At 55.1% G+C, this 25631-nt stretch overlaps 1 protein-coding gene across 1 annotated transcript; it reads right to left on the reverse strand.

Moving 5' to 3' along the window:
- Nucleotides 1–239: 239 nt before the first annotated feature.
- On the reverse strand, nucleotides 240–25567 carry FAM155B (family with sequence similarity 155 member B). The gene is made up of 4 exons (XM_017819303.1): nucleotides 24812–25567; nucleotides 8067–8238; nucleotides 6988–7600; nucleotides 240–5205 (listed from the first exon to the last, which is right to left on the reverse strand). Exons 1-3 carry the CDS (start codon nucleotides 25565–25567, stop codon nucleotides 7188–7190), a joined length of 1341 nt encoding a protein of 446 aa, XP_017674792.1. The 3' UTR covers nucleotides 240–5205; nucleotides 6988–7187.
- Nucleotides 25568–25631: the final 64 nt, after the last annotated feature.

Here is a 25631-nt window from a genome sequence, read left to right on the forward strand (position 1 = left end):
GTGGCAAGAAATGTGAAGGCAAGAAACAAAAGAATATAAAGAAAGGTTACGAAATCAAATTCAGTTAAGGCAGGGTTATTGTCCCTCCATCCCGCCTCTGCCGTCCTCCAGTTGGGATTGGATTTGGCAGGAAAACAACACCCGTAGGACAGCGGATGAGGTTCAGGGCAGGTTCTGGGGGAGCCCATCCCAGTGGGACCCTCGTGGCCCAAACAACACCAGAGACAGGGAGGAGGAAGTTTATCATCAATTCTTAACATTTTATTTCTTTACTGGGTTAAACAAGGAGCAGAGAAAACCTCGGCCCCAAAATACAACAGAACTGAAAGCATTACAGGTACAGAGACTATTGAACACAGAGAGTAGTAGGATAATATTTTAATACAACTGAATTATAGCATGGGATTGTGTTTTTGTTGGGTTTTTTTTGTTTGTTTTTTGTCAAACCAGTTTGGAAAATAAATGTAATAGGAACTAGTGCAAAAAAGTTCTAAACATGAAGCACAGTGTATAAAATGGCATAAGAAAACTGTCCCCTCGAGGACACAGTCACTTTCTTATGACAGAGGGGAGAAAGAGAAACAGAAGGGGGGTGGGAACAGAGAGGGAGGGTCGGGAGGCGGAGGAGGAAAGCTGGAAAGAAAGAGAAACCGGGCAGGGGGATTAGAAAGAATATTTTGACTTCAGCAGTATGTTGGTTTGAGTTTCACCACCACGCACTGGAAAAGGACCTCGTGGTCGGTCTGAGCTCTGTCACCACCGACATGGCACAAGCACTTGAGAAGGGTTCGGTCACGAGCAGCCTGGGCACACGCGGGCACAGCCGGGGTCGGGTCCCCACAGGATCCCCACGAGATGCCCCCGAGGTGCCCTTGTGCCCCCCAGCACCCCCAGCCCGGGCAGGGAGCCCCAGCCCGGCTGCCGGACCCGCATTCCGGAGGGAGAAGGGCACATGGGCAGGGATTTGGGGGCTTGTCATGCTCTCCCTTAACACATCCCTCCTTGAACCATGGAGTCTGCTTCCTCAAGGACCCACACGTGGAATTTCTTCCCAGTTCACACTCCCAGGCACAGATGGGAGCGTCTCCCTTTTGAAGGCATCTCGTAGCGATGTCCGAGCACCAGAGGCTCGGAGAAGCTGGATTCAGTTTGGTTTGGAACAGAAAACCAAACTAAACATCCATCAGAGGGATGGCTGGGGATTCCCAGGAATTCCTCCCAAGCAGAAGCACCTCTGATTCCCATAGGGGAGGTGTCCCTGCATTCCCAAGGTGTTATCCCAGCCTGGAGCTGCCCTGGTCAGCCAGGCCTTGCTCCAGCCTGTTCCCACCATGGAGCCACTGAGCCTCCTGCCCTGGAGAAACTGGCTGGATGCTATTTTAGGGAGAGCTGGTTGGAATTCCTTACAAATTGCTATTCTCTCCCAATCCGCTGCCGCCTGTTCCAACTGTGTGAGCAGAAAAAGTGTGATTGATTTTTTTTCTTCGTTTTCTTTTTGGAAAATGAAAGGTTTTGTGGGAAAGGCCTGTTCTGGATGCATTTCTCAATTTGCAAAAAAAGAAAAAAAAAATCGGTCATAATGATCAATCTGGCTTGTTTTGACAAGTTTCAAAATAAAAAAATCACTGTCTGGCTCAAAATGTCTTTTTGTTTTGCAACTCGGGCACGTCCAGTTCCCAAATACATTTAAAAATGGCAAAACCAAACCCAAATTTCATAAGCCAAACTTAATTCTTGGGTCTTTTTGTTGAGTTTCAGTTTATAACAAGCAAAGCTGTTGACTTTCTGGGCTGAAAAAGGATCATCCTAAAATGCTAACGAGGCTGGAAACTGCTCCTAGCCTTGTCTGGAACACAAGTCCTGGAGATGCAGTGCAAGGAAAGATGGAGGGACGGGGCTCAAGAACTCATCCATCTCCTGCCCAGGCCTGTGAGAGGGGCTGAGAGCTTTGATAAAACCCCAACAACTATTACAAGTTAATTTTTTTTAATGATCCTTAATTAAAGATGGTTTATCCTCCACCACAGCATTCCCTCTGCTCCCTTCCTCCTTCCCAGTGCAGGCTGGAAGATCACCTAAAGAGCCACCTGGACCAAGACTACCCAAAAATTGCTGCCAAAACCCCTCAGTTCCTTGGAATGGACTTGTGGTTGGAGCTGTGCAACCCCTGACCTGCTCTGATCTGGGAGCTCTAAGTAGGCTCCTTTTGGGGGGAAAAGGGGTGAGTTTGGGGTTGTGTGATGTTGGTACTTCCAGCTGGGATGCCCATGAGCTTTGATGGCCTGAAGTAGACCATTAACATCCAACCTGAACACTGGACATGGCCCTTCCCAACTTTTCCAGAATAATTTAAGAGAGATTTAACCCCCAGGGATGGGAAGCCCCAGGGCAGCACACAAAGCTGTGTGCTGCACAAATTCAAAGCACACAAAATTCCCTGTCTCATCACATTCTGGCAGAATCCAAGAATGTTTCTGTCCCGACTTTGTCTCTCCCAATCCCTACAGACATTCCGTTCCAGGGTATGGGATCAGGATGAATCAGAAGCTGAAGGTAACTTGGGCTATTGAACCTCACCGCGTGGCTCTGTGGAAATCATGCAATCACAGAAAGGTTTGGGTTGGAAGGGCCCTTCAAGACCATCTAGTTCCAACCCCTGCCATGGGCAGGGGAAGCTTCCACTACCCCAGGCTGCTCCAAGCCCTGTCCAACCTGGCCTTGAGCACTTCCAAGGATGGGGCAGGCACAGCTTGTCTGGGAAACCCAAATATCCATCACCAAACCTCCACGCTTGGTGCCACCAGAAGAACAGGAGGGACCTGCAGAGCTCAGCAAGGGAAGCTCCATGGCATCGCTCCAGCAGATCCTGCCCCAGGAGCAGCAGATATCAGGGATTTTCCCTTCCCAAAGGCAGGAGTGTCTCCCGGCATCGCCTGCAGTCCTGAGTGGCAGTGAGTGAACTGCCCTGACATCTCCTATTGAAGCAAAGCAAAATGTGTTGAACAAAAACCATTTCAAGATGTTTTCTGAGTGTTGCCAAGTTACTCAACATGTTCTGCTTTAGTTGTCAGATGCTTTCAAAGCGATTTCCCTCACTCGGAGCACGAATGGTGAGGGCTCTCCCTGGGAATCTTTTGCCTGGGGCTACCATGGATCTGTATTTTCATAAGAAAAAGGCTCAACTAATGATTAATCTTTCCCAGAGGAATCGGGGCCTTTCTTTGGGATTTTTCTTCAGTTATTTTTAATTAATTTGTACAACTGGCAGCGACATGAAAGTGCAAAACCCGGGAATAACGATGTGGCCGGGCAGGACCCGGCTCCTTTTGCTCCTGCAGCCCTGCCCTCACCTGGATCCTGCAGGGACATCATCATCCCTCAGCTCCCCAGGGATGAGAAACCCCTTCACCAGGGAGGAATCACTGCTTCCCCCTGGGAGTTTTCTCCCAGCAGGAGAAGTTTATCCACTGAAAGAAAGGTTGAGTGTTACATCTTAATCCCAATGTGGGGCACCTTCTTAAGGGAGAAGACATAGGATCATTGGATGAAAAGAAGAAAGCCCCTTGGTGTAAAATTCCTGGTGGGATAAATGCATTCAGACCTGGGGCTTTCCAAGGTGGCTGTGGGAATGTGGCTCTGCAATGGCTCCTGGTCTGGTAGACATCAGGCTTGGGGTGAAGTGTACCTGCATGCACAGGGCAAAGAACCCCATTCCCTGCTTATCCAGGCACATTCCCTTTTTATCCTCTCCTATTGTAATAAACGTAATGCCGGTGGGATGAAGTGAGACAAAGTCACCGTCTGCTCTCTGGGCCGTTCTCTTGTGGAGCAAAGACAGAGCGATCAGAGATGGAGGATTAGGAAGGTTGTAATGTCAGAGCAAAGGGAGGATTTTTATCCGATGGGCTCCATACACAGCTTCCAGCTGCTCCGGCCTGCTCCAGGAACAGCCTCGTCTGGATCTGTTTAAGGAGATTGGCAAAGTGTTGAATACAGCATATGGTGCCCTAAAACCACAGAACTTATTGACAGCAGCCCAGACTCACTAAATAAAAGATCTCCTTCCAAAGCCTCACTCTGTGAAGACTCAGCACTTTCCTCCCAGTCGCACAAGGTAAAGCTCCAGCCCGGGCTCTGCATCCCGTGCGCTCCCGCTGCCCACCCACGGTACCTCATCCCTGTGGGAACACCTCCTGGGAGCCACTGCCTGGAAAATATGTTGGTCTCCTACATATTTTTCTCCTACTCTGCCCTGCAGAGTCCCTCGCCTGGCGGATGGGGTGAACATCCCCCCAGTAACCACCACAAGCACCCCAGTGCAGAACTGGCTCCGCTCTCCGACGCATTGGGATGCAGCGCGTGCTCCTGGCCTCCCAAGGTGAAGCCTTCAGCTCACATTAGGGAAGGGAAAGACATTTCTCACAGCTCCCAGGTTATCCCAGCAAAACCCTGCCAGCCCCCCTGATGATAACTTGGGATATTGGACCTCACTCCTGCAGCCCTGTGGAAATCATGGAATCATAGAATGGTTTGGTTGGAAGGGACCTTAAAGCTCATCTTGTTCCACTCCCCGCCATAGGCAGGGACACCTTCCACTATCTCAGGTTGCTGCAACCTGAACACTTCCAGGGATGGGGCAGCCAAAGCTTCTCTGGGAAACCCAAATCCCCATCACCAAACCTCAGTGCCCCTAGAAGTCCCCAAGCCCAGCCGGACACTCCATCGCCAGCAGGGCACAGGGGAGAAGGGGCAGGGAGAAGGACACACATCCCTCGGGACAGTCCCTGGGCCGGATCTGGGATCTGGACGTGGTGCAGGGACCGAGCCGGGGCCACCCCGTGCTCCCGGCGCTGCTCAGTGTCCCAGCACACAGTGAGCAGGGCCAGTGACTCAGGGCCACTCTGACACACCACACGGGGCTGTTCTCTCTCCACACGAGTCGCTCCGAGATTGGACGGAGCCTATCTCCGAGAGAGGCGCCTGGAATCAGCTTAACTCTTGGCAGGACATGAGAAATCTAATTTCCTCCAGGATGCGGCTGTCTGGAGGCAGGGATGGGGCTGTGCTCCCTCCCCTGGCCTGCCTGGGAGCTTTTGCTCCTCGACAGAGCAGCTCCACAGGACACTGCTCACGGCAATCCAAGGGCTCGGATCCCTCTTCGTGGAACTGCTCCATGTCCAAGTTCTCAGATCGGTGTAAACTAGCCTGAAAATATAAGGATGCCATGAGGAGCAGTAAAGTGAGAATCATCCTACCTTTTCTGGATAGCAACAGCAAAGGAATCTGTTCAGGAAACACTCTACATTTTCCATAAGCATCACCTCTCCCACACCCAGAACCACGGGATAGCGGGATCACAGGCCTCGTCTCTGCAGGACTTTGGTTAACAGGCAACTGGTAGCGTGTAAACATCACCCCAAAGCTCTGAGATTCAAGTCAAAGCAGGAATCAAACATTCAGCTGCTTCTCAGAGCCTCTTTGGTCTGGAAATGGGCTGGAAACATCAGGAAACCTGTCCTTCCCATGAGATGCCCGGTACTTCCTTCTTCCAGCCGGGCAGGAAGTAGCTTTGCTCATGGGGCTCTGCTTGGTTTTGCTTCAACTCAACAGACCAGAAACCACAAAATTCCTACAGTTCTCAACACTGGGACTTCTCAGACCCTTGCAGATATTTGGGATTGGTTTGAGATGCAGCAGGACATTCCTCCTGCTCCACTCCTGCCTCCCAGCCGGGCTGCAGTGATCCACCCAGGGCTGTAGGTTCCCCATCAAGAGCCAGCCTGGAAAGAGAGGGAGCATCCCACCACTTCTTGGAGCAAAAAGCAGGTCCACATCCAAACCATGACCTCATGCTAAAATGCCCCCTGCTTCTTCCCTGCCCACCCCAGGACAAACCCTGGTCCCTGGTGCCCAGCCCAGAGGGGCAGTGCCATTCCCCAGGCACCACCTCACAGCGTGCACACTGGGAACAGCTCTGGTGGGTGGGTGGAGAATTGGGAATTTCCTAGGAAATGTCTGTTTGGGGCTGAATCCCTGGATACATTGAGCTCAGGTTAAAAACACCCCAAGTGAGTTGAATGAGACTGCACCAGCCAGCACCTTGACCAGCTGAGTCCAGCTGTCCCAGCTGGGTTCCCAGAAATTTCCTGATCTGGGGGTATCCATGGATAGGAAGTATTCACAAAAACTCTCCTCCCCAGCTGGGCTTTGTTACTGTCTCTTTTTTTGTGTGGGAGACTCTCTCTACAAACCAGGTTTCTCCAGCCCTTTTGCCCAGTCCTCCTGCCATCCAGTCGATGATTTGTAGCTGGGAAGCATGGAAGGATGCCTTTGGGATGCCCTGCATCCAACTGTTACTCCCTCCCTTAGCCTGCGCTGCTGGAGTCACATCTCCCTAACTCCTCACAGAAACCAGCCAAAAAGGACAACAAAAAAGGTTACACCAAATCATCAGGACACTTGGCAAAGTGGGATGTGGAATGCTGGGGATATCCCTCCTGCTCTGGGCCTCCTCCCTCTCCACCTCCTTGCACAGAGGAGCAGGAAAGGCAAGGCTGGAGGAGCAGGCTGGGATGCAATGAGACCAACCCCGAGTGGTACCACAGTGAAGTGTCACAGCATCCCACTGCTGCCCCAAATCCCCTCAGCGAGGGCAATGCCACACCGAGGATGCTGCGCCCCACGAGGCTGGTTCTGCCTTGAGTTGGTGGGTTTTCCCTGGGACAGGAGTGGGGGGGCAAGGCTGTGCCAGGAGGTGCTGCCCCTCATCCTGCTCCCTTGGGATTCACAGACCGAGGAGAAAAGGAACAAGGGCTGGGCCACCCACCAAACCCTGGCACGGCGTGGGCGGGGAAGGCGCGGGCGCCCAAGGCACTCGCGGCAGCAGCCAGGAGACACTCAGCAGTCCCACGGGGACCCTCCTTCCCAAGGGACCCCCTGCCCTCCATCCCCCCACCCTCATGCCGCCCCTGCCCCGCTGCCACTGACCGAACCCTTCTCAGCGCCGGGTCCCGCAGCCCTGTGCGCGTTAGAGACTCTTCATCACGGGGATGCCCCGCGCGAGCAGCTCTTGGGGGGTGTGTGTGCGTCACCCCCAATCCCGTGCCTCCCATTGGAGGAATAGCATGTGCCCCCCTTAGTGGAAAAAGATCTGGCGTTCTCAGTGGAGGTCGGCCCTGCCCTCCGTGTCACTCGTCCGGTGCCACGCTCTCCTCCAGGGCGGGCAGGGCCTCCAGGCCAAGCCCCCCGGCCGCGCCGCCGCCGCCGTGCACGCTCGAGAAGGACACCATGGTGTGGAGAAGCATCAGGACCAGCACGCACAGTCTGATCCTGCTGCTGCCGAGGCGAGACCCTGCGGAGACCGGCAGCAAGGATGGGGAGCGGGGCTGGTGGTACTGGTGGTACTGGTGGTGGTGGTAGAGATGGTAGTGGTTCTGCTGCTGGTGATGGACGTGGGGGTCGTGGCGGTGGAAATGGAGTGACTCTGACGCCGTGGATTTGGGGGATGTGTTGTCGTTGCTGTCTGGTGGGTGGTCGCAGGAGTCCCATTGCACCTCGCAGCACTTGGCCTCCTCCTCGGGCAGCTGGTTCTCCAGCAGCCCTGCAGGGAGCAAGAGGGGGAGGAGGAGGGGGTCAGTGGGAGACTGAGGACAGGGCTGTGGAGGGAGCGAGCCAGGTGCTGCGGGTTGGGCAGAACCTGAGAACCAGGACACCCAGAGACCCCCCAGGACTGGCCCCCAGCAACTGTGAGCCTGCACAGATGAGCAAGGAGTGCTCAGGGCTCCCCAAATCCTGTTCATAGTGGTTCAATGTCCCAGCCCCGCTTTAATCCATCACCTCCAGCCCCTTACATGCTTTAGCTTTCAATCAGAGGAAGGACTTTCACTTCCCATGTTAAGATGTCGCTGTATCCCCATTAACCCCTCCCGCTGCACCCCCAGGATGGCCCTGTTTCAGCATCAGGCCATGTGTTTCCACACTGCACTTCCTTCCACTCTGCCCCAAGCCTCCCAAACCCAGCATGTGGCTTGTGACCCACCCTGTGCCCCGCTCCCAGACCTCCTTACCCGTACAGATGAAGCCAGGCAAACCTCCATAGATCAGCTCGTCATTGTCCGGTAACACAAAGGGGCACCTGGTCTGCACCTCCAGGCAGTATTGCTTGCATGGGATCCGCTGTCGGCACTGTTGTTGGGTCACGTTGAAGTACTCGGAGCACAGCCAGGCCTTGTAGACAGCCTAGGGGAAGCCACCAAGAGGGACTGTCACCTCCCTGAGCTGGGGTTGCTGAAGCCTCGCAGAGACACGGGGTGGAAGGGGAAGGCAAAACTCCCAGCCCCCGTGAGAAATGTCTGCCAGGCCATCGGGGTCACTTATTGAACACTGATTGATTAAAACAACTCACTCAACTATCAGGAAGGTGGAATTTATCTCTCTGGCTAAATCCACCACAGAAATAAAGCTAATTACCACATGGAGTAATGTCCCCTGCAGACAGGCACCGGGACAGACTCTGCCAACACCAGTGACCCAGGACCTCAATCCATCATACAAAGGTTCCAACACTGCTTATCGCCTGTCCCAGAGCACCTTCCTCCTCCCTGAGACACCTCGCTGCTCCCCCGGGCAGGGGGAGGTTCTCCCTTCCTCTAAAGTGCTTTGGTCCCCATCAGCTCTGGATGTGGGACATGGGACAGCAAAACAGACCGTGGGCTGGTCTTTCCTGGAAATTTCCTGCTGGAAAGGCTGCTGGCCAGAAGCAACTGGCACTGCTGGGATGCAGCACACGCAGCCGCTGCACCTCAAGACCTGCTGCCTCTCTCTCTGCCACCAAATAACATTTTCCTCACCTTCCCCACCTGGCCATGGGGGAGATTCTCAGTTCACAGATATGTGGAACTTCCTGCTGTGCCATTTCTTTTGGAACCCACTCATTCTACAGGGATGTTCTGACTCTGGAATGTACCAAACAGCAGTACAGATGTCCCTGTGTGCTCCCCTCACCTTCCTGATGCTTCGGGTTGGGCCTGGCAACATTTCCATATGGAAGGGCAACCTGGGGGTTCACCTGTGACTGCAAGGCTGTGTCACATCCCCCGCCTCTCTAGCCTGTCTGGTCCCTGGTTTCCCTCTTCCCTTCCACCCTGTGTGTGCTCGAGCACAGCCCAGATGGCTTTGCCTGAATCCCCCTCATCTCCCCAGTATCAGGCACGGGTGGAAGCTGTTTGTCTCCACTGGCTGCAGCAGGGAGGGAGGGAGAGCTCCTGTTTCTCCTGGTGAGCATCATTCCTCAGGCTGCAAGAAAGCCACGGCACCCCTGGGAAGGGCACCCCCTCCTTGGTGCTTCCAGCTCATCTAAGAACTCATCTGGGCACCAGTGACAGCACTAGGGTCATTCCATGACCACATCCAACTTCCTTTGAAACCAGCTGGAAAGGACTCCCCGTGATTCAAAGGGAATGAGCTTCCCTCCTTGGCGTGCTTGGAGAAACCCCGTGCTCCTCTTTTCAGTGGCATTTTCATTTTCTGGAGGCTTTGAAACCATCAATTCTTTGTTTCCCCATGTTTTCCACAGATCCCTATCATCATTTGTTTGGATCATGGTGGTGTCTCAGGATTAAAGCCGGTTGGGAAATTCTTGGCAAGTTATTTTAGTTTCTTTTTTCCCCTGGAAAATGCCAAATCATGAAAACCAGAGTTTTCATGGAAACGTGTTAGTTTTGGTGAAACTTTCATGACAGAAAGTTTAATGGGAACCAGGACGTGATCCACGGAATGAGCATTTCCAAGCAGTCCCAATCCCCATGGCCAGGGTTTTCCTCTGGGATGTGGCAACACAGCTGTGGTCCTGCTTCTTCTCCCTGTCCCATTGGATGTTAATTACTGGGACACAGTGGAACGGCTCCAGAGAAGGAACCAGAGTGTGAGGACACAAGTGGGAGGGAATATTTCAAGCTCTGGATCTGCATCCCTACGCCCAGCCCCATCTGGGACAGACACCCCAAGTCCATCCCTCCAGCTTAGCCTGTTTTCCAGGCCTTGTGTGGCTTAGGATAAACATCTCCATCAGTGGGACTTCCTCGTGTTTCCCAAGGAGGTTGTTTTACAGCACTTATCTCGCTGCCTACAAGTTTTCCTTCATACTTGACCTACATTTTTCCATCCGAAAGTTCACTCCCTTCAATCATTCCAGACACCATCCCTCTCCCTCCTCTCTGTTTACACATTTCTAATATTTGCAGACGTATCACGCTCCCCGTTAGTCATGACTCAGGCGAGCTCGGCTGATTTACTCACGGCATTTCCTGCCCGTCTCCCTCCCAGCTCCAACTCTCTCCCACGCTGCTTCCCAGATCCCAGTCACATCCACAGCTCCCACCTGGGGACACGTGCAGCCTGGTAAGGAGGGATGCTACACTGGATTCTCTAGCAGAGACTGTGGGTGTCACTGGGGCTGTCCCAGCTCCAGATTTGGGCTCAGTGACCCACAGGTGGAAAGGGCAGCTGGAATCAGAGATTCCCAGAGCTTGGCAGGATGGAGTTCAGGCTCATCCCGCTCTCCTGAGGAAACACAGCTTGCACAAGCAGACTCTGCATGGATCTGCACGTTTTCCATACAAAATTTTTGTGTTGATTCCCATCAGGGAAGTCTGGCAGAGGGTTGAGGTCACAGAAAAGGATATTCCCAGGAATTTAATGGAAACGCGGAGTGAGAGGCTGCAAGGAGCTGGTGATACCACTGGAGAGGGCAGAGGAGGTGTGCTCATCCAGAAACTATTTCCCTTTCCCCTTTCCTTTCCAGGGCACCCGCCTCCCCAGAGGGAAGCACCGGAGCCCTGGTCCCAGTCAGCCCTTGCCAGGCTGGGCTGCAGATCCTCTGGATGTTGCAGCAGGAATTCCCACAGCTCTGCAGGATGGAAACTGCTCACAAATAGAGACAGCAAAGACCTGCTGGTCCAACAGCCTGCCCCACTCCACTGGGATCATGCTGATGTGGGCAGATTTCCAGGAGACCCCGGCCATCCTCCCATCATGCATCCGCAGAGATCCTGTCACCAGCCAGAAGCAAATTCCCTGGGATGCTCAAGCTTCTGGTATCTCTGAGCTTACCCCACACATCCTGCTTTACCTTATTATAAAGGACATGTGAGAATTTAGGACAGGAGGAAATTTATTCCCTGCTTAGATCAACAAGGAAAGCTCCCTGTTTTCCATCCTTGCCCTCTATGGATTCTTCAGAGTTGGTGTTCCCTCCATTCTTTCTGGTTTTGCTTTTGGCAGATCTCCAGCCTGGCCAAGTAAATGTAAGTAACCTGAACTCCAAATAGCTCCATTTTGGTGCCCTCTTCCTGCATTTTTAGCTCAGAGGACTGGCTGGATGGCCCCGAGAAAGCACATGGAGTTTTGCTGCCCAGGAAAGGAGCCAACTTCAGACACCCAATTTATAAGGGAGGAAGAGGAGGAGGAGGAAGAGGACAGGCTATTTGTCTGCATCAGAATTTTGCAGGTGGGATGAAATACCCCATCATAAAAGACATTAAAAAGATACAACATGAACTGGATTTCCAATAGCTAATTAAGCTACTTGTCTGCTTGCACTTCCAGCAGGATCTGGAAGCAGCAGTCAGAGGAATGGCCCTTTCACAGGGAATTCCGTGCCAAATGGAGCTCCTTCCTGCCTGCACTCTTCCCCCTGCCTCCTGGATAGCATTCCCCACCAAACAGCTTTTCCAGAGTCTTTCTGTGTCCTTATTATGTCTGCACAAAATAATATACTAATTTTTAAAGTAATTTGGCCACTTCAGGGCCAGTCTAGTTGCTGCCAATATGTTGCAAAAACTGGCATTGTCTGTTGAACCATCCCAGCTAAAGTTTGGGACAACAAAGGAGCAGGGATGGAGCAGCATCCTCAGGATGCAACACCTTTGCAGAGGATGCAGTGCTTGGGATAGTTTGGATGCTCCCTGGGAACACCAGCTGTAATTAACACAGCAAACTGTTGTTGTCCCATATGAGCAGGAATCAATGCTTGGGAAGTTTCCCCAAGGAAAATCCTGCTGATGGCCCAGTGGTAACAAACTCTTCTCCTTAATTACAGGCAGGGGCTAGGGCAGCATTCCCAGTCCAAATTCCACTTCTCTGGAAGGGTGATTTGCAGATTGGAGTGGAAGGAGGACAGAGAGGGAAGCAGGGAGCTCTCACCTACAAAATAACCCTGGAAGGAGACCTGGGAGAGTGCTTGGGCCAGAGGCTTTGGATCACTCTGGAAGCTGGGCTCTTCCATCATGGCTCTCCTTCCTTTTCCTCTTTGAGGACATGCTCAGATCTCGTTCACTCATTCCCAGCTTCCAGGTGGGATGAGAGGAGAAATCCTTGCCCGTCCCTGCCAGACCACCAGCTGGGAGCAGCCCCCTCCCCTCCCAGAGCAGTTCCCGGGACTCACATTTCCATCCTGGCCTGAGATGAGCATCTGGAGTGGCTGTGCCTCATTAATCTTGGACACAGGGAAATGAGTCCTGCTAATGAGCCGCTCGGGCAGCTCTCCAAGCTCTGGCACATCAGGATGCAGCGCGGGAAGCAGGACAGGCTGGGGGGGGAAAGAAGAGCTCCTTTGGATGGCAGAGGATTAAGGGAACGCTGAGGTCCAGGGCTGGCCAGGAGGAGTCACAAACACAAGCTTCAATGTCCAATTACCACTGTATTCAATTACTGCTGCCTTCAACTTGGGCACGAACAATGTGGAGCTTTAAAACAGCTTTTTTTTCTTCATTTTTTTAAAAATTCTCCTTGCTATGGGCTGTTCCATCATCATCTCTGGAATAGCTGGATTTTTGGTAACTTCTTTGACAGTTCTGGAGCTGTGTTATCCCTGCCTTGTCACAGTCACATGCTCTAGTTTGGGAGAGGGGGGAGAAAAACCCCAACCCCAACCCCAAAAGCCAACAACTGTGCGTGATTACGGGGTTTGTATTGTTTGGACTTATTTTTTTTAATATAAAGTTGACTTTGGCCTGGTGCTGACAGCGCTGGAGCCGCAGATCCTCCGTTTCCCACCCAGGGGAGGCGCGGGCCGGGCGCCTCTGCCCATTGTACCCGGCACCGGGGGGCACGGAGGGGTGGTGGTGAGGGCACACGACACTGCCAGCAGGAACGGCTGGGACAGGGAGGGGGGCTGGCTGGGAATGGCGCTGGATGCACACGGGCCGTGGGGTGCTGGGAACGGCGCTGCTGGGAACACCGGTCGCTTGGCAGCATGGGTATTCCTCAAACACTGCTGGAAACTACACACGGAGCTGTTGGACTGGCATCCTGCTTGCCCACCAGAGCCAGCTGGCATGTGCCCATGCTGGGCTCTCTGCTACCCTGCAGCCCACCCCTCTCCAGGGTTGGTTTTCCCCAAAATTCTCTCCCAGCCATCCCGTGGCACCAGTGGGTTCCCACCTGTCGCTCACTGTCGGGGCACAACGGGCACAGGGGGCATGTGCCGGGTCCAGCACTGACCAGGCTCGTCCTCAGGGAGAGTCCTGGGCAGTGGGATCCCCTCTGAACTCCCAAGCCAGTGCTTCCCACCCACATTCCAGGACCAGACCCATGTCCTGTGACCTCACTGATGAAGTCACTCCCAAATTACCTGGAAGGAACTCGTCAGAGGTTCCCACTCACCACCTCAGTGACTTCTTGAAGTACCCGATATTTTTTACCATTTTAGCTTTAAATGCCAGTTTTGGATTAAGGACACTGTCCAAATGCTCCTTCTTTTAGAGGGAAAAGCCCAAAATTCCTCCCTCCAAGCTGCTCAAACCCAGTTTGAGACACACAACACCCCAAGTGCTCATTGTGCTAAGAGAGAACAGCTTTAAAGTGTGACACCCCCACACCTGACACACTCAATGCCCAGGTAACCCTTCTATCACACATGTCACAATGTCAGGGAGCTCGACACACACCTTGGGAAGAACTGGAGTGAGAAAGGATGGAAGAACCAGGACCTCAACCTGTCTCTGTGACCAGACGCACACCATCAGCACCCACAGGTGCTGGGCTGGGGCAGCCCCAGGCAGGGGTGGCAGTGCCAGCTCCCAGCCCTGGGAATGCTCCCAGGGGACAGACACCACAGTTACAGCCCCACTGCTTCGCTCATATGCTCACAGCACCGAGGACTGCAGAGGCCAGGGAAAAGCCTGGTCTCCTCCCAGCAGATGCCATGCTTCCCTTGGAACAAACCCAGGAGGAATAACCTGTAACTGTGGTTGTACCAGAGCAGGAAGCATTCCCTGGAACAGTGGGATTCACCGGATGGCCCTCTGCAGCCGGGCCTGTGCTGAGGGCACAGGACACGTGGCATCCCAGCATGGCTGTGCCTGTGTCTATTGATTAATCCCACTAATTAATGCCCAGCTGGATGAATGGGAAGGCAGTGACCACTGCCAGACCTTCCTGCTTTCCACAGCCAGTACCTGTCTCCGTGCTGTCCCAGGTCACCCCATTTCCTTGCCCAGCAGTGTCTGCAGTCCCTTCCCTCCCAGCCCAGTGCAGCCTGGCCATGGTGGCTCTGCAGCCAATGGGATGCGGATGCAGATTATCCCTGTGGTGCAGCCCCCAGTCCTGCCTGACTGCTCCCGTAGATCCCAGCCTGCTGCAGGAGGCTTTTGGTACCATATCACTGCTAGAAAACATTACAATTCCCATTACATATTTCTGTTTCATCATTAAACTCCAATTTGGGACAGACACATCCTTTGTCCAAGGAGGAGGAGGACAGGGTGGCAGTGCTGTGCTCACAGCTGCACACAGACCCCAGCTCTCATCCTGGCATTCCTGATGGCAGTTCATTCCCCCCCTTCCCACACTCTAGGTCTGTGTGTCCCCTCTCCTCGCCCTGGGATTTCCCTGGCGGTGTCTGGGACACTGTGGCCCAGCCATGGTGGGCTGCCTGTGGGCACTGCTGGCAGCCCCCAGCAGCAGACAGTCCCTGTCCCGAGATCCACCTAATTCACAGCAGCCTGGGAGCACAGCGAGGCCGGAGGGATCAGCATTCCCACGCCAAGCGAGGGGCAGCAGTAACTCCAGGCTGCTGCTTTGTGCTCCCCTTTCAAAAAGGGTCTTGGCTGGGCTTTAGAGAAGAGCAGCTCGCTGGGAAGGGGAGGCCAGATGGGAGTGTGAAGCTTTGTGTGGGAAGGGGATGGACAGCAGGAAACTGGGACAAACAGCCAGTGGCCAGGGAGTGAGCAGCTCTCCTTGGCATCTGGAGGAGGTGTCCTTCTGTCTCCCCTGTGACACTCATGGCCATGGCCCAAAGGCAGAGGTGTCTCAGGGTTGTCAGGAGGTCAAGCCTCCAGTTCCAGGGCCTCACCACCCTCTTAGTAAAGAATTTCTTCCCAATATCCCATCTAACCCTGCCCTGTGGCAGTGGGAAGATATTCCCCCTTGTTTTGTCCCTCCAGATCCTTGTCCCCAGTCCCTCTCCAGCTCTCCTGGAGCCTCTTTAGGCACTGGAAGGGGCTCTCAGGTCTCTCTGGAGCCTTCCCTTCTCCAGGTGAACACTCCCAGCTCTCCCAGCCTGGCTCCAGAGCAGAGGGGCTCCAGCCCTCGAAGCATCTCTGTGGCCTCCTCTGGACTTGCTCCATCAGCTCCATCTTGTACCCATCCCTTACCTGCCAGATCCTGGTGAGGCTGTAGGTAACCAGTGGGTTAGTTAGCAGCCCACCCTATCAGCCCAACTAACTAAAAAGTAATTAAAGACCCCTAAGAAGTTGAAGAGGACTGAGCCGGGACAGAGGGAAAGTGAGGTCCCTGCAATCCATTAGCCTGGCTTGAGGAATTCACTCCCATTAGATACTGCTGCAGCCAGGAGCTTAGCAGGATTCAAAAGTGGATTAAACATTTATGCAGATAATGAGAACATCCTGTTACATTAGATAGGATATAAAAAAATAAAGGCGAGACACTTCAGTGCCACGAGCCATAAATTACCCACCAGCTGATGGGGGCGAGCAAGAAGTTTCTCTGCTCATCCACCTTCCAAGGAAGTGCTGAGGCTGGAACATCATTTTGAGAAGGGTGAGAGTGCCCAGCCCAGCCAGGGGTCTCATGGCAGGGCTGCCTCACACCCATGCACATGGAAGGGCCCGATCCTGCGCTCTGCCAGGAGCCACTTGTTCTCACTTGAGTGAGGCATCCCACATGGAACCACTTGGCACGAGTAGCAATGGGACAGGCAGCAGGAGGAACGTGGACCCTCATGCCATATTGTGCACCCCACGGAAGGGGTGAGCAGCAGGATCTGGCCTGTCCCAGCTCCCTCATGCAGCCAACAGCAGGGAAACAGAAGCATCCCAGCTCCTGGGCAATTCCCACAGTCAGAGAGCGTCACACAGTTTTTCACATCAGTGCTGGGGCTGCTAAGTGTAACAGGTCCTTGCAGTCACCTAAACTTGTGCCCAGAGGTCCCTTAAATGCAGGAAAAGATGATTTCTAGATGCTTATCACCACTCCTGGCAGCTCCTACTGATGGAGACACAGAACTGGACATGGTTCCTATCAGACCTGAGAGCTGAGCCTCTGTTTTCTATCCCTGGCTGAACATCACTTGCAGGAATCTCCCAGTCCCTTCCAGGGGAGGAAAACCCCAGGATAACCCTCAGTCTCAGTGGTGAGCAACAGGCAGATGCTGCTGGCTGGCATCACTCCTCAGGCAGCAAGCCCCAAGGGATGTGCTCCTGCAGGGAAACCCCATTCCTGCTGCTCTCCCCTAGAGCAAGCCCAGGACAGGCTGGGGCTCTCTGCTCCTCTTCCTCTCCTCTCCAGCCTCGGTCCCCTGTGCCAGCCCTGCCCATTCTGCCTCCCACTCCCAGGCCTGGGGCCAGGATATGGGCAAGCCTTGGGAGCTGACACTGGGGATCTCCCAGCCACTGCTGCCTGCCAGACCCTTGGAGACAGCTGGCACACAGAGCCTTGGGAATGCCTGCCTGGCACTGTCACCCACATGGCAAACGGGTGCAGGAGAGAAGTAACGAGTCACAGGGCACAGAGGTGAGCAGAGGGGTCAGAATCTTTGGAAGCACTAACACAGAGAGACATGAATTCCAAAGCACAGTGGGAAGTTTCATTATCCTTCGCAGACTGGAAGTGCTTTCCCTGCATTCCCATGAGCAAGGAGTGTCTGGAGAGCTGCCCCGTGCTCTGAGCCAGTCCACCATCCCGGCAGCTGCCGGTGCTCCCTGATGTCTCATCTGAACAGGAGAATAAGGAATGCTGGCAAACAAGTAACACACCACGGCAGGAAAACCCCCCACACGCAGACTCCTGCGGATGCTGCCTCGCCAGCCAACGTTGCCCCCCCCACATCCAGCTCCACGGAAAATGACACTGAACACCAGGAGCAGGTCAGGGAGAGACCCAGTCTGGAGGGGGTTGAACTTGGCACTCCTATTACGTTAAACACAAAACCAGAGCTCTTTCTCTCTCCACACTAGTCAACCCTTCTCAAACTGAGTCTGTTCAGAAAATTACGAGACGATCTGCGCTTGTCTCCTCTCCCTCCATGACCACCAGCAGTGGGATCGGTACAATTCAGTGCCTGTGGGCACAGGGTGCACCAGGCTCCCCGTTCTGGGCAACACAGGCTCTGGCACAGTCCTCACCAGGAGAGCCCCCATCCCAGCCACTTCCAGTCCCCCTTCTCCAGCTCTGCCTTCACCCTCCTACCCCTTTACAGCCTCCACTCACCAGCAGCGCTGCAGAACTGCTGTGAAGGGATAAGATGTCAAACACGTGTATCTTTTACTCCTGAGGGGATGAGCAGGGCAGGTGGCATTTCCTTCTCCATCCAGGACCAGAAGCACCAGGATGCTGATACAGGCAAGGCTCTGGAAAGCCAAAACCTTGCCAGGTGAGACCGTTTCACGCTGCTTTTTCAGCACAGTGGCCACATCAGCAGCATCTGGGGGAGCCCATGCTGCCAGCATTGCTCCTCCCTGGGACACTTCAGGAGCACGGATGGGAGAGTCCCCAAGGAGATGCCAGGAGCAAAAGCGGAGCGGGGAAGAGGAGTGAGGCTGAACCAGCCGAGCCTTCCCGGGCACAGGCAGCTGCTGGCTCTGCCCGCAGGAGCCGGGGCTGGAGGCAGCGTGGACAGATGGCTACTTCTTGCCCAGGCAGCCTCTGTGCCTCATTCACAGATTTGCTGTCCCTGAGTCATTGCCCTTCAAACGACAGCGGAGCCAAGCTCCTGCGTGAAGCCAGGCATGAGTCGCATCCTAATGGCATCCTGGTGACAGCAGGAATAGCCCCTGGTAGCCAGGTACCTCCTGCCTCTGCTGCCTCCCACCCTGGCAGGCAGCTCTGGAACCGGGCGGCAGAGGAAAAGCCCTGTGGGGCATCTGGGGAGGCAGGCCTGGGGCTGTGGCATGTTTTGATGAGACTCCTCTGTGTGTGGTCCTTGGGACTGCCCAGCAGTACCAGGGTCAGGCCAGGCCATGTGTGATCAATCCTTGCTGGGCACGAAAGGCTCCTTTCCCAATGAAAAAGAATCCTGTCCCCAGGGAGGGACCATGTGAAGCCCTTTGCGAGGGCAGGCCCAGTGATGTCATGGGTTCAGTGCATCCTCTTCCCCCTCTCAGTGCCCTCTGTGGGGGGTTTCTGCCTCCTCTCTCCTGGCAGTGCCGGGCTGTGGGGACGGCTGGCAGTCAGCACCAGCACATCCCTCTGTGTGTGGGGACAGCACATATCGTTACCTGGGACGAAAAGCAGCGTGGCAACGGATGTGCACAGCAAGGGGGACCAGGGAGCTGTGTTATTTTCCTGGGTCACACATTTTGTCGATGCCGTCACGGACACTGCTGAGCTCCGACTCCCAGAGCCTGCCCACACCCAGCAGGACCAGCTGGATACTTTCCAAAAGGCACTGCCAGCTGCTGAGCCTCCTCCAAGGAGCTCGTTCCACCTCGCTGGTGAAGCCCCCATGCCCACCGTGCTCCCAGGAGAACACAGGTTTCCATCTGGCACGGGCAGCAGCAGCACAGCCGGGAGCACATGGGAGCAGGAACAGGCACCACCATCACTTGTCGCTACTCAGTGACAGTTTGACGGAGATGGATCTCACCCTCCCTCACGCTCATCCCTGCACCATTTGCCAACCTGCCTGTTGCTGCACAGAGACCTGCTGCTGCCTTGGGAAAATTCTGGGTTTTCCCCGAAGCACCACAAACGTGAAGAGATGAGGACCGACAGACAACATGGACTGACAGACAACAACTGCAAAGCAGGGAGCCAAACACCACCCAAATCAGCAATAAATCCGCCCATTCACACTCTGACCTCCACACCAAACTGGTTCATCCCACAGAACTTGTGTGGGTCCGGTCCCTGAGATGTCTCAACCCCAAACAAAACCCAGAACTGTCCAAGCGCTGGCTCAGCATCTCCTTCCCACCCAGTTGGCAACACTGCCACACATCCCAGGCACTGCTGGAGTGTTTCTGACACTCCAACACTTTCTTTACTACAGAGTAAACTCCTTCCATCCGTTCAGTTTTTGGTTCTTCTGTTTTCCAAGCTTTGATCTTTGTTTTCCAGCACTGAGGAGACACCTGACACAAGGCACCAGAACCGGGCCGTGCCAGAGGCCGCAGCCACAGCACTTGCACCCTGAACCCCACAGGCCCAAATTCTTTATACAGTTTAATCCCACCTTTGTTCAGCGCTGAAAACTACTCCCTTTGCTCCCATGGAATGGGTGGGTAATGTAGAGCCACACACTCGGCTAAGCCTGTGCCTGTGCTGCACTTGCTCAAGCTGCCAAATGACTGCGCTGATCTGCTGGAATTACTTTGGAATTTACTCGGGAACCTTTTTTCACCTCATGAAATGCCAGTAAAGCTCCACCTCAATGGCCAGGCTTGTTCTGGGGGAGAACCTGCAGGTGCAGCTCTGGAGCTGAGAGGTGTGTGTGAACAGCCTCTCCCCTCCTGGGCGCTGCTGCTCCTGGAGCAGCAAATGCTGCAGAGGGGACCGGGTCCAAGGTGCAGCTTTGCAGTCACCCATCAGAGGATTCTCTGGAAGCCTCAATATTAATGTAACCCCCCAAAAAAGCACAAGATTTTGGTTAAACCACTTTTACTGTGGGTCTCAAGGGACCTTCCCTCCATGCAAGGAGCCATCCAGGCTCAGAGCCAGAGAGCACCAGGTTGAGCAGCATTTGTGAAGGTAAAATGAGCTGCTTTTGTGAAGGTAAAATGCTGCTTTGGTTCCCCCAAGAGGCGTTCCTGGCTCTGGGATAACCCCAAGACATGGCACTCCCAAAGCTCCCGCCCCAGCAGGCTTGTGTTTCCAGAGGATGCTCCAGAGGGAGGGATGCTCCACAGAGACGCTGATTGCTGATGCTATTCCTGGCTAGACAAGAACCAGAAAACGGGACCCTGGAGGGTGCTGAACCTGGGCATCGTGGATTTGCTCCTTGCTCGGTGTGGGCTGTGCCAGGCACGATGCCACAGCAGGAACCAGCCCCCATCTCTCACCACACCATCCGCCCGCCCACCACAGGGAAACACCGGCAAATCCTTGGGAGTGAAATCCTGCTCTGCCAGGCTCCCCAGGAGGTGCCAGGGAAACCAGAGGTGCAGAAGCAGGTCTGCCCGGGGCACGGCGGGATCCAACAGCCAGGGGCCCGCGCACGGAGAAACCTGGTAATCTAATAAAATCTGAGATGCTACAGGTCCTGTCCAGCCCGGCCTGCCCAGCTCTGCTGCCAGCCTCGGCCTGCAGCTCCTGCCTGTCAGCCCTTCTCTCTCCACAGCTTTGTTTCTTGCAGCCTAATGAGTCCTTAATTCAGCAGGCTTTGTCCCATAGATCTTGATTTGCCCCCGGACCGGAGGGAGGGGGCACTTTGGGAGCGCTGTCCGTGGCGGCTGCTGGGGCAGGAGCCAGAATGCACAGCTCTGCCTCTGCAGGAGCAAAGCTCTCATCTGGGAGCCGAGCTGGAGCAACGCCGCTCTTTCCCTCCTTGGAAACGTGGAAAAAAGGCATAAACCAGCCTTAATCATCCCACAGGGCATTGCTTTGCAGGGACAGGGATTTCTCCCTGCACGAAGTCCTACAAAGCCTGAACCAACAGCTCGTGTGGTGCTGCTGCCCCACATTTCCCAAGGCACATCCGTCTCCAACATCCACATCCCCAGGCCATCACCTCCTCAAGCCCTTTTGGGGATGCTCCAATGTGTCCCCACTCAGTGCATGAAGCTCATCATGTCCTGCAGGGACAAAGGGTACAAGTCAGGCAGGAAGAGGAGATGGAGGCGGCCGGCAGCTGCTCGACTCAGTGACTTATCCCTCTTATAATCAGAAAACAACTATTTTCCACCTTTTATCCACATCACCCCTAACTAGCACCATGACCCAGCAGCTGGCACTCACATCTTCACTGCAAGAGGTGAAACGTATTTGAGAAGATGGATGGACCTCAGGGACCCGCCTCCCCCTCTCCATCCTGTCCGCAGGGTGCCAGAGCCCTGCCCACAATGTCCCCAGGAGAGCCAGACCCCCCAAAATCCCACCAAATGGGAAATGCAAACAAACAATAAACCCCAGAAATGTTCCTTCACAGTTCACTGTCTCTCAGCCACTGGGATTTCTGGTGTTAGTTGTAGGAGTAACAAGTAAAACATTTCCAGAGTGTGATTTGGAAGCTGACGGTGCTGCACAGGAATAACAACGTTTGCAGAAAGTGGGATCTGCCCGGGAATGATCTCCAAGCAGAAAATAAAAAGGCCTGGGAGAGCATTACAGCAATGAGTAATCTCAGCAGTTGAATTACACACAGACCCCACCATTTCACAGGATTTCTATTTCCCAGGGAGATTCTGACCCAGCATTCCCTAAGCTCTGGGCACAGATGGATCCAGGATTCGGATGTTCAGGATGCCGTTTCCCCTCCTAGCAGCACCTGTCTTTCCCACACCAAACCTGGGCACAGCCCTTGGGATGATTTATTAACAGGGAATGATGTATCTCCTGAAACCAATCCGCAAGACTCACCCAATTCCAAGTTTGTAACTTGGGGTCAGACCTGCTGCCACGGGATGGAAGTGGCAGCTCCAGAGGGGCTTTTGTGGTTGCTGTTGTTTTAAATGAGATGGAATAAAGAGCCAAAATCCTCGGAATGGTTCGGCTGCCACAGAGCTCCCTGTGTGCTGTTTATTGAGCCACACTTCTTTGGAACAAAATTCCAGAGGGATATGTGGCTCTGCAGAGGGAAGCTGTGTGCAGGTGACCTGGAGCTGCTGTGCTTCCCTCCTTTCAATTTTCCAGCTGCTGTTATGAGACGGGAAGGATGCAAATGGGAAGCAGCACTAACTCCCTGTACACAGCCCTGCTCCCACAGTCCTACGCCCCAGAAATATCCTTTAAATCCTGTTTCCCCAGCTCCAGGGCTCCTGCAGCCAGAGTCCCACTGGGAGGGCTCTGCAGGAGCCTCTCCCACTGGCTGAGCTGCCCCTGCCACTCTGTTTTCCTCCACCATCTCCTATTTTGCTGTCATTTGCTCTCAGATGTCACCATCAAGCTGTATCTCTGCCATCCCTCAGGAGCGGGTATTATCCAGCATCTGGATGGGAATTACAAACTCAGGTTGCTTCAAAAATCCCGCCAGCCACATTTTTTCCAAGGCAACGAGTAACTGCAGCCCCTGCTGAAGTCCAGAGGACTGGAAATCAGGCCAAAACTCGCTCATCAGCATAAGGCTGGATGAGTTTGGCATTAGCCTCGTTTCACAGATGGAGAACAGCCACCGAGAGAGAAAGGTTGAGACTCGTGGGTGTGAAAGGCTGGAATAAGGCACCTAAATACGCAGTGAACGGCCTTAAATTAAGAAGCCTGATTTGCACAAGAGACTCAAACACACGGGAGCTCCAAGAGCTCCAGTTGGAGCCTGCAGACTCGGGCACCCTCATGGAAATTTCCCCACAGGTGGCTCAGGTGAGCATGCACAGGCTGGCCCTGCTGCTCATGCCTCCTGTTGCTTCCCAAGTGCCGCCTGTGGAATGCAAAGCTGGTGCTCTCAGACGCTCTCGGGATGTACCAATGCGACATGGAGCCAGTTTGGAGGTACAAGTCCTGCCACTGCCTCCAGTTCTGTATCTCCCAAGCTCGTTTCCCGCTTTCCCATCAAGGATGTTAAGACCAGGGACACTTAATGAAGACTCATCTGAGCACGGATTTGTTTCTACCTACTTTGGAGTCCATGGGAACATCTCCATGCCCAAGACCCAAAGGTAATGATTATTTTCTGATCTCTGTTCGCTTCTCTCTCTGGGTCTCTCGCAGTACTCAGCAGAGATGGAAGCTAAGCCTGAAGCTGGGGTGTCTCTGCTCTACCAGACACAGCACAGGGAGACACTGCTCCTGCTGGGCCCCCGGGAGCAGGAGCAGCACGACGCTGCTGAACTCCCCGTGGAAGCAGAGCAGCGGGACCAAACCACTCGGAGCAGGCTGAGTACTACATCCCTCAGAAACCGCAGGGAGAATTTGGGCAAGCAGATTGCAATTACCTGGCCTGGCACGGGCCCAGAGCGGCAGCTCTCGCTCCTGTCCAAACCTAGCTCCTCGCAAAAGTGACCCTGGAGCGGCGGCCGGGATCTCACCGCCGTGCCCTTGGTGAAAGACACACCTCGGTGTCGCCAGCGCTGTGTCCTGGTGCTGCTCCCACCCTTTCCCAAGGCACGAACATCACACCAAGCACTGCCCATGCTGCCACCTCACAACTCCTGTCCCAGAAGAGCAGTGGCCAAGCTCCGTCCTGTCACTGGGGGAAAGCTCTGCCACTGTCCTGTGAGGACAATGCTGTCACACACCCTAAGACGTGGCTCCGAGAAAGGGAAGCAGGTTTAATTATCGAGACCATTCTGCTTCCCAAAGGGAATGCGCACAGGTGAGTCAGGCAACTCAGAGCAGGTGGGGATTGGTGGAATCAGGGCTCCCAGAAAAGGATGGGAGCATCCAGCAGAACCACACTGGGGGCTCCTATGGAGACCCAACCACGACTCTCATTTGGGAGAGGTGGCACCGTGCGGAGCTCGGTCCCACTGGTGCTGGGGAAGGCAACCAACCTATCCACTTTTGGAATATGGAGAGTGCCCCAGGGCTGGGGATGGTCAGTGACACTGGGGGGAATCCCAAAGGGGGAACACCAAGGGGGGGAGGCACATCACAGCATCCCCAGCCCGGCTCCCTGGGGAGAAGGGGTAGAAAAGCTGGAAAACAATTGCTGTATAAGGGGAAAGGGCCCCAGCACCACAGTTCATCTCAGGTCACCACTTATCTAAAGACAGCCAGGCAGAGCCCTGGGCTGTCCCAGGAGCAGCAGCAGGCCTGAGGCAGCAGTGAGAGGCACCATGCCTGCCCCAGCCCGGGCAATGTGTGCACACCTGTGCACACGTAAAGGGCTGTGGGTGAGGCTGGCAGGGAGCGGGGTGCCAGGATTGGGATGTTGGGAGTGGAGTGTCAGGAGCGCAGTGTCGAGAGTGGGGTGTTGGGAGTGAGGTGCCAGGAGCTGCCTGTGCGTGGACAGGTGTGATGTGTGAGTGCTCATTCAGGCCAAACCCTGCTTTGCTTTCTTGCTCCCACCACCCCGTCCCAGCCTCCCTGAAGGCTCCAGACTGAGGGCACTGGACCACTGCTGCCGGGAGGGGCTCGGGGGGCAGAGGGAGACCCCAGCCTGCGGGCAGGAGGGCTGTGGTACCCCCACACAACTGAGCCCCCTGTGGCTCAGCTCAGCGCACCCAGGCTGCCCTGGGGACCCCGGGATGCCCCGTCCTACCTTGCAGTCTGTCAGGCAGGATCTGACCGAGTACTCTTCCGATTGCAAGTACTTCTCCAGCAAGAGGTCGAACTCCTCGTATTTTTCCTGAGCGTGTTGGTCCAGCCGCTGGTACGCCTGGACACAGCTGCTACAGGCCTCCCCGCCCAGCGCCCCGGCCGCCGCCACCACCAGGTCCACCATCAGGTTGTCCAGGCTGCAGTCCAGGCCGTCCGGGCCGGCCATCTCCCGCAGCAGGTCCCAGATCGTGTAAGTATCACAAAAGGAGAGGTTGAAGTTCCTGAAGTAAGCCTGCAGGAAGGTCCTCTTGGAGGAGGGCGAGGCGAAGAAGGGCGCGGCGGCGGCGGCGGCGGCGGGGGGCGAGCGCAGGGGCGCGCCGGGGGCCCGCGGGCGCTGCGGGGCGAGCAGCCGGGCGCACGCCGAGTCCAGGTCCCCGCGGGCGGCGGGGCAGGGCCCGCCGGGGCCGCGGCTCAGGTTGCCCAGCAGGGCCTCGCAGCTGCCGCCCGCCGGCTCGGCCGCCAGCAGCGCCCGCGGCCCGCGGCCCCGCGGCCGCTCCCGCGCGCGCAGCTTGGCCCCGGCGCAGAGCCACAGATGGTCGGAGAGGAGCACGGTGAAGAAGAGGAGCGAGGCGAGCGAGAGGCGCCATTTCTGCGCCCGCTCGGGGTCGGCCACCGGCTTGTCGCTGCGGCGCGGCGCGCAGCACACGGCCCCGCCGGCGGCGCCCCCGCGGGGGGACATCCAGGCGCCGCGGATCATGCCCCGGGCGCGCGGGCGGCCGGCGGGCAGCGCCGCGCTGCCGCCGCTGTCACCTGCCCCGCGC

Source organism: Lepidothrix coronata, unplaced genomic scaffold (assembly GCF_001604755.1).
Source record: "Lepidothrix coronata isolate B3197 unplaced genomic scaffold, Lepidothrix_coronata-1.0 Scaffold73, whole genome shotgun sequence".
NCBI classification, from domain to species: domain Eukaryota; kingdom Metazoa; phylum Chordata; class Aves; order Passeriformes; family Pipridae; genus Lepidothrix; species Lepidothrix coronata.